The following is a 15,885-nucleotide window of genomic DNA, read 5'->3' on the forward strand; positions in this document are numbered from 1 at the left end:
TCTTTACATGACAAATCTGAAGCTCACATTCCCGCAAATATGCAGCCTAATGTTCCTGTACAACAATTAAAAAATCAGTACAATTGGTCGAAAAAAGGAGTCGTCATGGCCCTTTTCATCGGTCTCGCTCTTATGATCAGGACCCATTTTTTGGGTATGATGGTTCAACTTGGTCACAGAAACGACGCAAGATTAAGGCTCTTTATTTGCTAAGAAAGGGTGGCTTCACCATGCCTGCTAAGGCCGAGAGCCCTGCTTCACCTAAGTGCTTCTCCGATGTATCTAATGTCGCACACTTGGGGTTTCTTGGTAATTCCTAGCATCCGTTTGGTGGCACGTCTTATGGCTACTCTTTTACTTGGTTCATGGGTATTTCTGGTCGTAAAAGGAAGGTGGAGGAGGCTAGTACCGCTTTTTCTCGTAAGGTACTAAAACTTTCTACTGATGGGGTTGTTTCTAAGGCATTTCACAATGGTATAAGTGATTCTTCCGCTCACTTGTCTTCTGCTATCTCACACAACTTTGGTAAGGCAGCTGGCCCTTCACAGCTCCACAAGGTTTTATGAAGATCACATCATGGAATTGCCGAGGACTAAATGACCAAAGTTCTTCGAAGCTTCCTTATGTGTTTTGGTTACTACACTCTTTTGTTCCTAACTTTTTGTTTCTTTGTGAAACTAAGGTTTTTGTCTCAGTTGTGACTAACTTACTTAGTAGTTCTAATCCTACCTTGGTTTTAGGGTTGATTTGGAGGGTACTAGCGGGGGTTTAGCGGTTTTTGGGTTTGAAACGGAAGATGTTTCCTGCGTTTTTTATTGTTCAAACGTTGTACTTTGTAATATAAAAGTTCCTAATGAAATAAGTAGATGTGTGATGTTTGTTTACGGTGCTCCGGTTGTAGAAGATAGACCTCAAATTTGGGGTTTGATTTTAGATTTACTTGCTTTTGATCCTAATTGTTTGATTATTTGTGATATTAATCAAATAGAGCATAGTTATGATAGGTTGGGGGTTCTACTGTAATTAAGGGTTGGGATTCCTTTATTGATTTTAGATTAAAATCTAGTCTACTTGCAACTCCCTGCAAAGGCCCCCCTACACTTGGACAAACAATCGAGAAGCACATAAACTTATTCTACAACGGCTCGACCGCTCCTATATAACCTCTGATTGGTTTCATAACTATCCAGATAGTCGTTTACTCAATCAACCGATCCTTGTTTCTGATCATGCTGATGTTGTGTTTGACGACTCTTTCTTCCAACATATGTCAAACCGTCCTTATCAACTGGACAATTGGTGCCTTAATTATACACAGGTACATGACTTTGTTCATCATACATGGCAAAGGCATACTATTGGCTCCCCAATGTTTACCCTTTCAAAAAATTTAAACCATGTAAAGACACTAATTCGAAAGTGGTGTCTTAACAATAAGAAATATTGAGGGGTGGATTGGAAAAATTTCTGAAAGGAGCTTTCCACTCAAGGAGAATCAATTCAGTCAGTCCTGATGCGGCTTAGTATATGTCTAATATTGTTTCTTCAAAGGACAATATTTTACTAGAACTTCAATTTTGGAGACAGCGTTGTAAGAAAAATTAGATACTCGAAGGGGATTGCCCCTCAAAGATTTTGTTCTCTAAAGTCAAAGTCGGCAGAAAAAGAATGAGATTACTTCCTTAATTGATGATCTAGTTGTTCTTCAGCATGGTCAAGTGGACGTCCAACGTATTGTAGTGACATCACTTAAACAAACCTTTAAGAGTGATGTTGTGCCTCCTTATGATCCGGAAATTGACATTGTCCTACGTGAATTAGATCTGTCGCAGTTCACTTCTTCCCAACTTAATAATTTGGAAAGAGCCTTTTCGGCTAAGGAAAATAGGGATAGCATGTTTTCTTTAGGTACCTGTAAGTCGCCTGGCTTGGATGGGATCACAGCTGAGTTTTTCAAAACACACAGGGATGTTGTTGGAGATTCAATTATCACTGTCATTCAATGTTTCTTTCAAACTGGATTCCTTCTGAAAGAGTGGAATCAATCTCTCCTTGTAATGATCCCCAAGATTGGCACCCCAATAGAGATTTGACATTTGCGACCAATCAGATTCTGTAATATGATTTACAAATGCGCTTCGAAATTCTTGGTCACCAGATTACGTCAGTATCTTCCTCTTCTTATCTTAGATTCTCAACATGCCTTTGTTCAAGGTAGAGTTATGACGGATAACATTTTGTTAAGTCATGAGTTAATGGAGAAAATTAACATTTCCAAATCTGGTTCTATTGGTTAGCCTCGATCAAAATTGATATGATCAAAGCTTACGATCGAGTTCATTGGAGCTTTCTTTTACAGGTCTTGAAGGCCTACAGGTTTCCGACTCGTTGGTTGCAAATGATCCAACAATTTCTTTCCACGGTCTCTTACAAGTCACTATTCAATGGAACAAAGTCGGACCCCTTCAAACCACAGTGTGGTCTTCGTCAAGGTGACCCTCTCTCACCGTACGTCTTCCTTTTTTGCATGGATATTTTTTCGAGGATGTTGCATCTTGGACATGATTTGAAGTTATTTCATGGAATCAAGTTATCCAGGTCGAGTCCTTCTATCTCGCATTTATTCTTTGCGGATGACGCAATCATCTTTTTTCGGGCATCTTCTATGTCCTGCACTAATATTATGCAGATCATTCAACGGTTTACTAAGATTTCTGGTGAAGAGCTAAATCTTTCTAAATCCTTAATCAAGTTTAGCCCGAATATTTGTACCTCTACTTAGGCTAGTTTCAAATCAATTTTCCAAATGATGCAAGTTCAGGTGTTCGATCATCATCTGGGGGCTCCAATTGATTTCGTCGGAAAGAAGAAGGACCACTTCTAATTTATCATTGACAAAATAATCGGAAGAATTAATTGTTTAAATGTTATCCGGCTTTCTCAATCGCAGAAGTTAATTTTTATTAACTCAATCCTTGTAGCTATGGCCTCTCATGTTCTTACTTGCTATGAGTTGCCGGTCTCTATTACAGGGAAAATTGATTCTTTACTCACGCGCTTCTTCTTGGTGCATTCTGATACTAAAGGTATGCATTGGGTTAATAAGGATACCATGCATCTTCCTCATGGCTTGGGTGGCTTGGGCATTCACTACTTGTCGTCTTTAAATAAGGCTTTGCTTATAAAACAGGTTTGGCGACTCTTTACTAACCCACAGTTGCTAGTGTCTAACGTTTTCGGTGCACGTACAACCTTTCTTTCTAACAACTCTCTAAGTCGCCCACGGTTTTCTAGGCGTCATTCGTATGGCCTTCGGGGGTTACTTAAAGAGGATTCTCTTTTACAACAAGGATGTAATTGGAAAATTGGGAATGGCCGATTGACTCTAGCTGGTTCGGCTAGTTGGGTCAATGGTAGCATTTCGGAGTTCAAACCCGCGATTTCTTTACAAAATACAGTAGCTCATACTGTCGGTTATTTCATTCACCCTCAAACTTTGGGGTGGGACACTAATAAATTTGCTGATTGGTTTGTTCCTATGGATGATTCTACAATCTTAGCTATGGAGTTGCCTGATACGACTCAAGAAGATTTCCGTTATTGGTCAAGTACCCCGTCGGGGAGGTACTCGGTGAAAACAGGTTACGCAATGCTACTACAACAACTTTCTCCTACTTCTACACTCTCTGGTACTAGGTCCTTTTGGAAAGTTCTTTGGTCTCTCCAATTACAACCAAAATGGAAGCTATTTTTATGGAAACTACTACATCGTGCTCTTGCAGTTAAGGTGGAACTCCATCATAGAGGAGTTCTGATTCAAGATGTGTTCTGTGACCTCTGTAGATTAGAATTAGAGGATTTACAACATCTCTTCAGAATGTGCTTTAGTGCATGAACAGTTTGGAGGGGTGGATGCCTTAGTATCCGCTCAGAATTTAATGGAGACCTTTTTCTCTCAAATTGGATCCAAGAGTATATCCGAATTTTTATTAGTCAGGATGGGCCTTCTAGTACTCGCTTAGGTACCTTCGTCGGTACACTTTGGAGTCTGTGGTTATGTCGGGATTCCAGAATCTTTAGAGATTCTACTACTTACCGGTTGTTTGATTCTCAGTTTGCAGAGGTTATGGACGTGCATACAATTTTTGTCAACATGGATGCTTCTACGAACACTACTTATGTTGCAGGAGATGATGATGATGCCTCTCCTCCGCCTGGGTTTTACATAACTCAGCTTGGACTGGGTACCCAAGGACCTGCTCTACTTTCTTTCCAAATAGGCAGGTCCTGGTTCAAAGATTCTCAACAAGCTGGGATGGGATGGTGCGTGGATAATGCTGACCCGTTGGACGATCGGATCATTGGTGGAAGTAACTTCGGGATTTGTAACTCAGCTTTACATGCAGAGCCTTTAGCATGCATGTATGGGTTACAATAGGCTTTTGATCGAGGGTTTCATTCTCTCATGGTTTTTACTGATTCCTATAATCTTGTTACCCTTGTTCGCGGGGGTGGGGGGGGGGGTGGGGGGATGGTCATGGTAACGTAGCTTACATTTGGCTCATACGCAAGATTAAACTTCTTGGCTCTTCCTTCAATATTGTAGCATACACAAAGCGGATCGTCAGCGCGTTCATCGAACACATCAAATAGCTGGGGAAGCGGCGGTTAATTTTATTTGTTTTAATATTAATATGTAATCTGTTTGTATCCTTTGTCAAAAAAAAAAATAAATAAAAAAAAAAGGATCGAAGGAATTTTTACGACAAATGAAAAATAATATAATAATAAGCATAAAATTTAGGTGGCTACATATTGAATAATGAATTTTTATGTTTGCCAATATTAGCAAAAATAAACAAGTGATTTTTTTTAAAACACAGCTAATATATTGCACTTTATTTTATTATACTTTTTTTATTTACAAACAATGACCCGGGGCATTGCCCGGGCCAAAAACTAGTTTAGAAATAATAAGTTGTAGTGCGATACGGGGTATATATATCTCATTCATATGTACTAAAATTTATAAAATGCTAATATAAGTAGTTAATTTGTACATAATATAGGTCGGGATAGGTAAATTTACTCAATAAATTAACAATTAAATATAAAATGAATAATAACAAGGTTTTATCTAACACATTTTAACTTGTACACTTTTAATCAAATGATATGATTTTTCTTAAACAATTGTTATTGTTACTATGTAAATATCTATCTCTGGATCAGCCGAGGAAGTCGTATACGAAATACATGTGCACTCAATGAAAGAATTTTTGTAAGTACTGTAAATAAATGGGATTGGATAGATTGTTTTTTAAAAGATATATAGTTAATTTTTAATTAATTTATAAAAATTCATTTATAGAATTCAATTGACAATTTAAGTTACAGTGGTATAAAGTTCTAATATCAATTAAAAAATCCTTGAAACAAGAAAAAAAATGTCTAGTACATCATTTCTTAAACATATATGCAAATATACTCTAATATTCTATTCTCTACCATATATTATAAACACAAATTATGTAAGCATCTAATAAATTTTAATAAATTTTACAATTTATTATTATTATTATTATTATTATTATTATTATTATTTAGGTTGTTATTATTATTATAATTATTATTGTTATTATATATCAAAGGATAGCTATTATTATTATTATATATTGAAGGATAGCTATGTCGATTAAAGTTGTTTCTTAAGATTATTTTGCTTTTGACATGATTATTTAGTAACAACAACTGTTTGATTAGTTTTAATTTTTGTAATTATGACATAACCTCGTAACATTAGGATATTGTAGTAACCGTGTACATGTTACAGTCAATGAAAAACTAATGTAAACCACATTTCTTGTAACAAGTCCATTTGTAATCTGGGTTTCAAGGTATATTGTGCAAATTGCTAATATAAACAGTTAATCAATTTTTTTTTTTTTTTTACTTATATTTAGTAAACGCTAGTATAAATAGTTAATTTTTATTCATAATATAGGTTGGGATAGGATTTTTTACTGATTTAATTAGTAATTGATTAGTATCTAACACACTTTAGTTTGTACACGATTATGATTTTACTTAAACAATTGTTATTGTTACTAAATAAATATTTATCTATGTATCAACCATGAAAGTTGCAAGGACTGAAAATTAATTACTCGTTCAAGTTCAGAGTCAAGTTTGGAAATTCGTCGAAATCTTAATACAAAAAATGAATGACATTATTAAAGTATATATTATCTAAATTGATATCATATACTGGAAATTAATTAACCGTTCACGGTCAATTGTTGAATCTGAAAAAATGAGATAAGTGCAGTAAAATCGATTTAATTAAATTAAAGAAATGTTATAAATAAATCGATCATGGTGGATTGTTGAACATAAAATCGAATTTGTTTGACTAGTAAACATGCTCGCAAATTGAAAATTCTAATTACTTCATTGGAAAAATCGTCAGCGTTGGATTATGTCATCTTCTCCGGCGTCCTGTTTATCTTCTCCGACGTCCTTTTCTTCTTAACTTGTATTGTGATAATATCATTGATAAATTAATATAAATTTCAGAAAAAAAAACAAATAAATTTGTGCATTTAATGTTGTTAGGCGCCAAGAATTTCGCCAAGTGGTAGTGAAATATAATATTTTGGTTTTTTTGTAGTATTACAATAAAAGTTTTAAATTATGTGGTGTTTTAAGTTAAAAAAAATCTATATATTTTTCATAGTATTAATGTGCTATAGTCAAAGTATTGTCCCAATGGCATTTTAATTTTGCTTAAAACTCTATGCAGCGCATTTGGTCCAAGGATCGAATCATAACAAGCATGTAATCCATCCCCCCCCCCCCCTCTATTTTTTAAAAGTTATTTTCTCTTCTTCAAATTTTTTGAAATTAATAAATTTATTCAATTGACATACCATAAGCTTTGTAAACAATTAATGATTTTTTAATTCAAAAACCCCCTTCCTATAAATTTTATAAACAATTTATTTTTTTAAAAAGATGTTATTAATTACTATAATTATTATTGTTCTTGTTATGATCATAAGTTGTTATAATAATTTTTTTTTGTAACTCTAAGAGTCTAAGGTTATTTGTTTTTAGTCTCATTCATTTTTATTGTGCATTTTTCAATGTAATATTGTAATTAAATAACTGATATTATGTATTATTAAAAATAATAAAACTAATAGGAAAATTTGCAAATTGCATCCATTTAAAGTTTGTATTTTGCAAATTGCAGTCATTTAAAAACATTTGCAAATTACAGTCATTTAAAAACATTTGCAAATTGCAGCCCAAAAGTTATTATAAATTCTAAACTGCAGCCCGATTTAACTTTTTCATTGGTTTATGTATCGAAAAATATCCGGTTAAGCTATTAGGGGTAATTTTGGTTCTTTAAGGTTCGAATTAAGCTTAGAATTAGCCAAAAAATAACGTAAGTGCCTCGTTTTTACAGCAAAAAAATATTTGCCACTAATCAATACATTTTTATTACGCAAAACGAGGCACTTACATTATTTTTTTTGCTAATTCCAAGCTCAATTTGGATCCTTAAGGACTACAATGGCCCCTAAAACCTTAACGAATATTTTTTCGATACGTAAACCGATGAAAAAGTTAAATCGGGCTGCAATATACAATTTATAAGACCTTTTAGACTGCAATTTGTAATTTATTTTTTTAAATGGTTACAATTTTCAAAATACAAACTTTAAACAATTGCAATTTGCAAATTTTCCAAACTAATAATATATGAAAACTAAAAATCAAGACGGTTTTAAATAGAAATAAGAGTTTGCTAAGGCTTCGTAGCACTTGCAATCCGTGAAACAACATAGCTCCAACCAGCTATGTAGTTTGAGCTAGCTATGTACTATTTCTTCCACACTAGCAAGCTTATAGCTCTTTATTTGGAGTTAAGCATATAAAACATTACTAAGTTTTCAATTTTTTCACCCTATACTCATGTTTTTTTTTTCACCCTTTAGGTAATAAAGTCTGAAATCCAACCAACTAACCATGATCTAACCCACCGTTAACCATACAAAGCAAAAAAAAAAAGCAAAAAACAAAAAACAAAAAAAAAAAACCAAACATTATTTAATGCAACTTACCTTCAATTATAAAAAATAGTCGTTTGAGCATGAATTAGCACAAGTAAACAATGTACTTGGTGCTGATTTTGTCTTCCCCCCTGCTGATTTTGTCAAAGTTAACTGTGATGCGTGCTTACGAGATGAAAACTGGGTTGGTCTTGGTGCTGTGGTGCGTAATGGAGAGGGTGAGGTGCTTTGTGCTGGTACTCGTCGCACTAGGGGAAGCTGGCCTGTCGAGATTGCAGAATGTAAAGCGATTGCTTTCGGCATTAATCTTGCCCGCAGGTTTGGCTTTACCAAGATCATGATTGTATCTGATAGTCAGACGGTCATCAATAGGCTTTCGAAGGCGTGCTCTTACTTGTCTGATTTAGATTCAATTTTAGACGATGTGATGTTCATTTGTAAAGACCTTGAATTTGTCACTTGGTCTCACATTCGTAGAGATGGCAATGCTGTAGCCCATCATTTAGCTAGGATAGTACCGGCTGATAGGGAGCAAGTGTGGGTTAATGTTTGTCCCCCTGCTATAGCCCCTTATGTACTCAAGATAAACTCTCTATTACTTAATATGGTACTACCAGCGTTTCTCAAAAAAAAAAAAAAACAATGTACTTCATTTTCTAAGTGACTATTGTAGTACTGTTTCCTTAAAAAATTTAATGCAACATCCTTTGACAAAAAAATTAGGGCACAACAAGCCACTTGAATTCTATAGGAAGTTCTACATATTGAACTCATAATGCACAATAATAGACATAGGTATGTCTTCCATCTACAATGCAGCACATTTGTGACACCATTAATAATGCTACATTGTAAACTAATCAAAATTTATTACTCCATCCGTTCCATAATGATATTCTTGTTTGAAATCTTTCACTTTATAAAAATAGGAGAGAATCTTCTAAATTTCTCTCAATATATAAGAATAAATATAGTCATGTGGGATCTATTTTGATTTGTCTTGATAAGTACATTATTAAGATCTAACTTTTATAATTTTTACTACTGTGATACTAAATATATTTGCAGTCAAACATGGGTAAAAATTTGCATTGATTTACATAAATAGGAACATCATTATGAAACGGAGAGAGTAACTAATCTATATCTATATATCTATACTAAAATAACAACCGTTGATGTCATCATTGCCTACGTGTCACTTTTTTATTTAATTTTTTCCCTCCAAATGCAAGAATGATGTCATATTATTTTTTCTTTTTAAGTTACCCTATTTAACATGGTTTTGAAAATATATTCCATTTGAATTTTTAAATTTTGGGTTTTCTACACATATTATGCTATTTAGTTATTTACGAGTTTTTAACAATAAATAATAATACTACCTCCGATTTTTTTTAATTGCAACTTTAGAATATTTTATATCTCTCAAATAATACCCCAAAGTTGCAACTAAAAAAAATCGGAGGTAGTATAATTTAATTGAAATTTCTTAATTAAATATGAAAATTATGCACTTTCGGGAATTGTATAGTCATATTTAATTAGAAATTAGTTAGGAAAAATGAGGAATTTATTTTCTTTCAGTATATGTTAAAAGTCTATAATTCAATTCTTATTTTCAAACCGTGCATTGCACGGGGTTAATCTAGTACTAAAACAAAATGTATGACGATGTCACTCTGAGATAAATTTTTTTCCCGCCAATTTGCTATGACGATGTCATTAATTTTTAATTTTAATTTTTTTTTTACTTTTATCTTTTTTTATTTTTTTATTTTTATCAAATTTAGTACACCTTTCATATGTTTTATCCTTTGTTCCCAATAATTCCTTTTTAGTCTGACTCCTTTTTTTATTAGTATGTTAATATTTCAATGTTCAATTCAAAAGTGTTCATTGTGATTTTTTATTTTATTTTACAAATTGTATGCTACAGTAGAAATTACTTACCATGTATACAAAAAAATTAATGAAGTAGAAAACTTTCTTTCTCCATATTATAAACAAATATCATTATATGTTTGTTTAAAACCGTGCATCGAACGGGAACTAAACTAGTTGTTCAATAAAACCGCCAAAAAAAAAATCCTTTTTTCTAATTTTTAAAATAAAATTCAACCTGAAAATAAATTTGAAACTTCAACCACAATTAACCATTACAACTATCTTTAATATATATATATATATATATATATATATATATATATATATATATATATATATATATATATATATAAATTACAACAACTACAAAATCACACACGTGTTTTCACTACCAATTAAATGATCATAATACACTACAAATTAGTCTAATGAACTTATTTTATACTACCTGTTTTCCCTTAAAAAAAAAAAGACTTTCATTTAATGTTAACTAAGGGTACTATGCTTTCTAACCCAAGTTACTAAGTTTTTTGTGATAATTATTTGTTTTTGACCGGATTGCACTATTGAGTACTCACATGGTGAAAAAACAAAACATGAGTACTCAAACGGTGAAAAATATAAAAACATAGTCCTTTTTTGTGGATTTAACTCCTTTAATTGTGCATAATTGCAAGCAGGTAGATTTCATGTATCGCTGCAGTTGCTCTAACCCTTTGCAAAGTATAAGCCTAAGATGACCAGAATAATTAATCCAAATATAACTTGAAACACTCTAATCCAAACTAACTAGTGTCTTCTTCCTCTTTTGCTCTTTCGGATTACAACGAAAATAATCCCTCAGAAGCGTAATTTTTATATGCAAGAAATAGACATTTTACTTAATTAAATTACCTAATTACATTAAGGCTATATACATCTAATGAGCATCAAATTTCTCATCCCTGTACAAGTTGAGAAAATGACGAGGAATAAGCAAGCAAAGTTAGAACGATTACTGATAATTACATGGATACATATCATATCAGATATCTGTTTGGCTCATGTCATGGGATGTGACGAAGTTTTATACTGGCTGTCACTGGCCTACCGTAACCCTCCTCCTTTATCCAGGCTTGGGACTGGCAGCGGGAAACCCACTGGCGGAGTTATGAAGTTTTGGATCGTAAGGGATGGAGGAGAAAGATTTATGTTGATGACTACACGGAATAATCAAATTTGGTTCATGTTAGCCGACCCCACTTTTGGGATTAAGGCTTTGATTGATTGATTGATATCATATCAGATATGTGTATAAAAAAAAACACCATGATACTATTAGAATTGAGGAACATGGTACCACTACCTTTCCTAAGGATTTATAGAAGAGGAAGTAGACTTAGAATAAAGCTTATAGTATAAAGGACCATAGAAGAACCCTCCAGCAACGAACAACAGCAAATTACTTCGTGGAAGGGCCTGCTTCAGATGGAGCAAAAACTGGAGCTGTACTCACCTGTAGTTGGAGAGGTGTTTGGGATTATTTCCTTCTCATAGAATTGTTTGACGAAATCAGGGCCAGGAAGTGCGCTTTGTGACCAACAGCCATGGTCATTCCGTAAGTAGCCAAAGAGTAAGCAATATGGTTGTTCTCCCTTGCTATGTGAGTTAGTTCAGCCACATCAAACTCTAATAACAGTTGCAACTTCATGAATTACAGCTGCTCGCTCGTGGCAAAATATGTCCATGGTTTCAAGCATATGATCTGCAAAGACAATGCATCTGTTTCTATTTGGATTTTCTTGATTCCATAGGCTTGAGGAATGTAAAGGCCCACTCTCAATAGAGTACTTTATATCAAGCACACTCTATTTCAAAGTTTTAGAGGGTTTATTACTCAATGGCTTAAACTCTGCAAAAGAAAAGACGTTTTGGAAGAGTGAGGGTGACAAAATTGCAAGGGCATTCAACCCTAGCTTCTACTAAATCTTGAAATGTGCATAAAGTCATCAATGTAAACCCAAAAAAAAGAACATAAGATAGCGGGAAAAAAAAAAAAAAAAAAAAAAAAAAAAAACGCACACACACACAACGATGAAAAGAGAACATTTTAAGTTATTAAATAGAAGATATGATGGCCAACATTGTTCACACTAACAGCCCTATGGGTAAAATATATGGTTCAAGCATATCACTTGTACAACTGTTTGAATCTTCTGCAGGCTTCCAGAATATTTTCCCGGTGACCAAAAGCACTAACACGGACAAAACCTTCACCTCCAGGTCCAAATCCACTACCAGGCGTGGTTACCACACGAGTCTTTTCAAGAATTTCACTGAAAACATCCCAAGAACTTTGACCAGGAAAGTGCACCCACACATATGGCGCATTTGTCCCCCCATATACGTTAAAACCAAGGGGCTTGAGTGTATCTCTATTATGTTACTCCCTCCATCCCTTTTTTACATTCCTATTTCTAAAATTACACGGGAATTAAGGAACTTGGAATAAAACAAAGAATAATAAAAACAAAGTACAATGGGAATTGCAAGACATTAATTGATGTCTTTAAAAAAAATAAAGATTGAATAATGTTTAATGATGCACATGTCATCAATCTTTTGAAAAGAAAAAGGACCAATAACATTTTTTGGTGAAAATTAATAGGACCAATCATATTCATTTAAAGTGATGCACATGGATTCTGAATTTTTAAAGACATCAATAAGAATGGGAATGAGAAAATAATAGTGAGAAAATAGAGAAAACATTAATTACAAAACAGAAAAGTAGGGATAATTTGGAATATTTGGTAAAAATTTACTTACTAAAAAAAGAAAGTAGGAATTGAATGTAATTTTGAAATACCCAAAAAGAAAAGCAGGAATGTAAATAAGGGACGGAGGGAGTAGTATTTTCTTTATAGAAACCAATGACTTGCTTCATTGCCTGCAAAATGTTCAAACTTGAATTCTCAGCTTTTTCATGAATGACACACTACAAAATTACCGGCGACCATTTGAAAGACTTCAAGTACAATCTAAAGAAAGCTGAGTTGTGTAAGGCACATATACAAGCAGTGTATAGATGGACGAACTCCCTTACAATATCTCTAGGCTAACATACTTATCACAGTTCACAGTACATGGAGATCCCCTCAGTAAAAGGTTTTACATATACTTCACTTACATACAAAGACTTAAAAATATACAAGGATGGTGAGTACTGAGTAGCGAAGTTTAGCCAATTAGCCTGCATCCTCAGGTTTGAATACTATAGAATTTATCCATTAACCTATCATGCTACATAAACAGAAATGGTGAAGACATACTACAAATCAATAATCGTGTTCTCTAGATGAACTTAACTTATTTTTATTGAGCTTAGCTTATTTTTACTGATTTTATTCTTAAATACGATGAAGAAAACAGAGTCATATTCTTTAGGTTCAAGCACGATGTCACAACCATAACATGTTAAACTACACTGTGAATATAAAACATCAATAGTCATGTTGGATTTTATTTGATTCGTCTTAGTGAGTAATTTATAAGTATTCAATTGTTAATTTTTTTAGGTAAAATTGGCTAGAACAGCACAAACTATCGCTAAACATGGGCATTGTTCTGTGCCGGCTACGCGGCGGACCGTGCCGTGCCGTGCCAGATTTTGGCACACCCCAGCCCACAGCACAGCATGGCCCACGTGCCTGGCAGGCCGTGCCGTGCCGGGCAGCGGGCCAACCTGTATTTTTTTTAAAAGTATATATCATATATGTATATTAAAACAAATCGATATATGTTTTTTTGAATAACTTAAGTTTATATAAATAATGTTATTAATTTATGTTTATGTTAACGTTAATAAATATGTATTTTTTGAACAACTTTTATTTAATTAAGTTTATATAAATAATTTATGTTTAACTTTATATAATTAATTTAGCAAAAAACAACAATGCATATAATTAAAAAAATTTACGAGTGCGATAAGCCGATAACACAAAAAATTGATGAATAACTTATTTTATTATATGCCGGTAGTCGGTACGATAAATTGATAATACAAAAATTAATGATAATTAAAAATCATACAATAATTGGTGAATAACTTCATTTTATTATACGGAATACGAGGTTCAATAATACAAAAATTGTACAATAGTATGTAATGTAAATATGTAATAATGTAATTATTATTCTTCGTCTTCATCTTCATCTTCGTCTTCGTCTTCGTCTTCTTCTTGTTCAAGTTCATCGACCAATTGAATTGATTGAGAACTAGTAGAACCCGACGTTCCTTCATCGTCGTCGTTTTGTGCATAAGTACGATCTTGGGAACGAGTTTCGGCATCCAACCAATCTTTGAAGCAAACACATATTTCAAGTGTTTCAGGTTTTAGTCTTGTTCTTCTATCATCTAAAACCCGTCCCCATGCACTAAAAGCTCTTTCGGAGGCAACGGAGGAGACTTGGATAGCAAAAATATCACGAGCCATTACTGCCAAAATTGGATGTTTTGTGCTTTGTGATTTCCACCAATCAAGGATGTCGAGGTCGAACTTCTCTTCATCGTCCATGCCTTTCATGAAGTCGTAACTTAAGTACATTTGCAACTCCAAAACATCGCTTTGTATTCTCCTAGATGATGATTCCGCACCTAAAAACTTAGACATCATGTTAGCAGCTTGTGCAAATAAACCTTTGGCCCTTTTACTTACGTTTTGGATGTTTGAGAAGGGGCAAATCGAGACACGGTTCCATATTTAGATTCATAAACTCTATATAAAGAGAAAAAATCATTAGTCACCTTACTTTTAAAAGTTTCAACATCATCTTCGAAAGCCATGTTAGTAAAATAAATATCAATTAATAAAAAAGTGTCATCATACTTTTGTCTAGGATCTAAAATAGAAGCAAAAATATAAATCATAGGAATAGTAGTGTAATATTTATGCCGTTTTTCCTCCATAGATGGAAGATATCCATCATAATCGTGTTGTGATCAGTGTTCGGCAAAAAGTTGTGCAAGTAAACATGCATTGCTAAGAAAAGAATGGGAACAAGGATTATATACGGAAGAAAAACAATGTGTTATACTATTATATAATTGTAAAAACTGCATATATTTTTCAAAATTAGCCCAATCATCTTCTAGTAAAGCAAATTGTGGAAATTTTTTATTATAAAAAAGTGTTTAATGAACCTTGTACTCGATTGCCCTACTCAACATTTCATAGGTGGAGTTCCACCTAGTTGGACAATTCGGTGCTATTTTTATAGCCTTTTATCCTTTGTTACCTGCAAAAACCTTTCAAAACCTGATATGTCAAGTTAGAGCTATTAATAGACATAATAGCATTTCTAGTTTTGTGATAAAATGGACCAATTGCTTGTGTTCCATCCTTCACACACAAGTAAAGAACATGACAAATGCATCTAATATGAAGTGCATCTCCATCTAATAATAGTACATCGGTCAATTGGGGTTTAACCAAATTTGCACTAAATGTCATAGAAGTTGCATTATCAAAAGTCATAGACATGATTTTATCGCTAAGACTGTATGCATCAATAGCTTGCATTAAATGATGAGAAATGTTAAGACCGGTATAAGGTATTCAAGCATTTTAAAATGACTGATGCGTTTTTGTAACAACCAATCATTATCTAACCAATGACAAGTAACACATAAATAGTGAAGTCCATAACCACTATCCCATGCATTGGCAGTTAAAGAAACTCTACTAAGAAGATTACTCAATTCATTTTCTAATTTCAATTTGTACTCTTGAAAATTCTTCGTGGCAACAGAACGAAAGGTTTTTCGGGAGATTTTTTTGTATTAGGGTTGGAGTGCTCGGTTAATGTAATTGTTAAAGACATCATTTTCAATGAAAAGAAAAGGTTGTTCGGCATGGACTATCATTCTCCCAAG

The 15,885-nt window shown here is 33.4% G+C and overlaps 1 protein-coding gene across 1 annotated transcript; it reads left to right on the forward strand.

Moving 5' to 3' along the window:
- Positions 1-2,983: 2,983 nt before the first annotated feature.
- LOC145580989 (uncharacterized) lies at positions 2,984-9,176 on the forward strand. Its single transcript, XM_081638064.1, has 5 exons — positions 2,984-3,839; positions 3,900-4,323; positions 5,233-5,290; positions 8,152-8,688; positions 9,150-9,176. The coding sequence occupies exons 1-5, from the start codon at positions 2,984-2,986 to the stop codon at positions 9,174-9,176; spliced, it is 1,902 nt and encodes a 633-aa protein (XP_081494190.1).
- Positions 9,177-15,885: the final 6,709 nt, after the last annotated feature.

This window comes from Chenopodium album, chromosome 15 (genome assembly GCF_948465745.1).
Source record: "Chenopodium album chromosome 15, dcCheAlbu1.1, whole genome shotgun sequence".
Taxonomy (NCBI): domain Eukaryota; kingdom Viridiplantae; phylum Streptophyta; class Magnoliopsida; order Caryophyllales; family Amaranthaceae; genus Chenopodium; species Chenopodium album.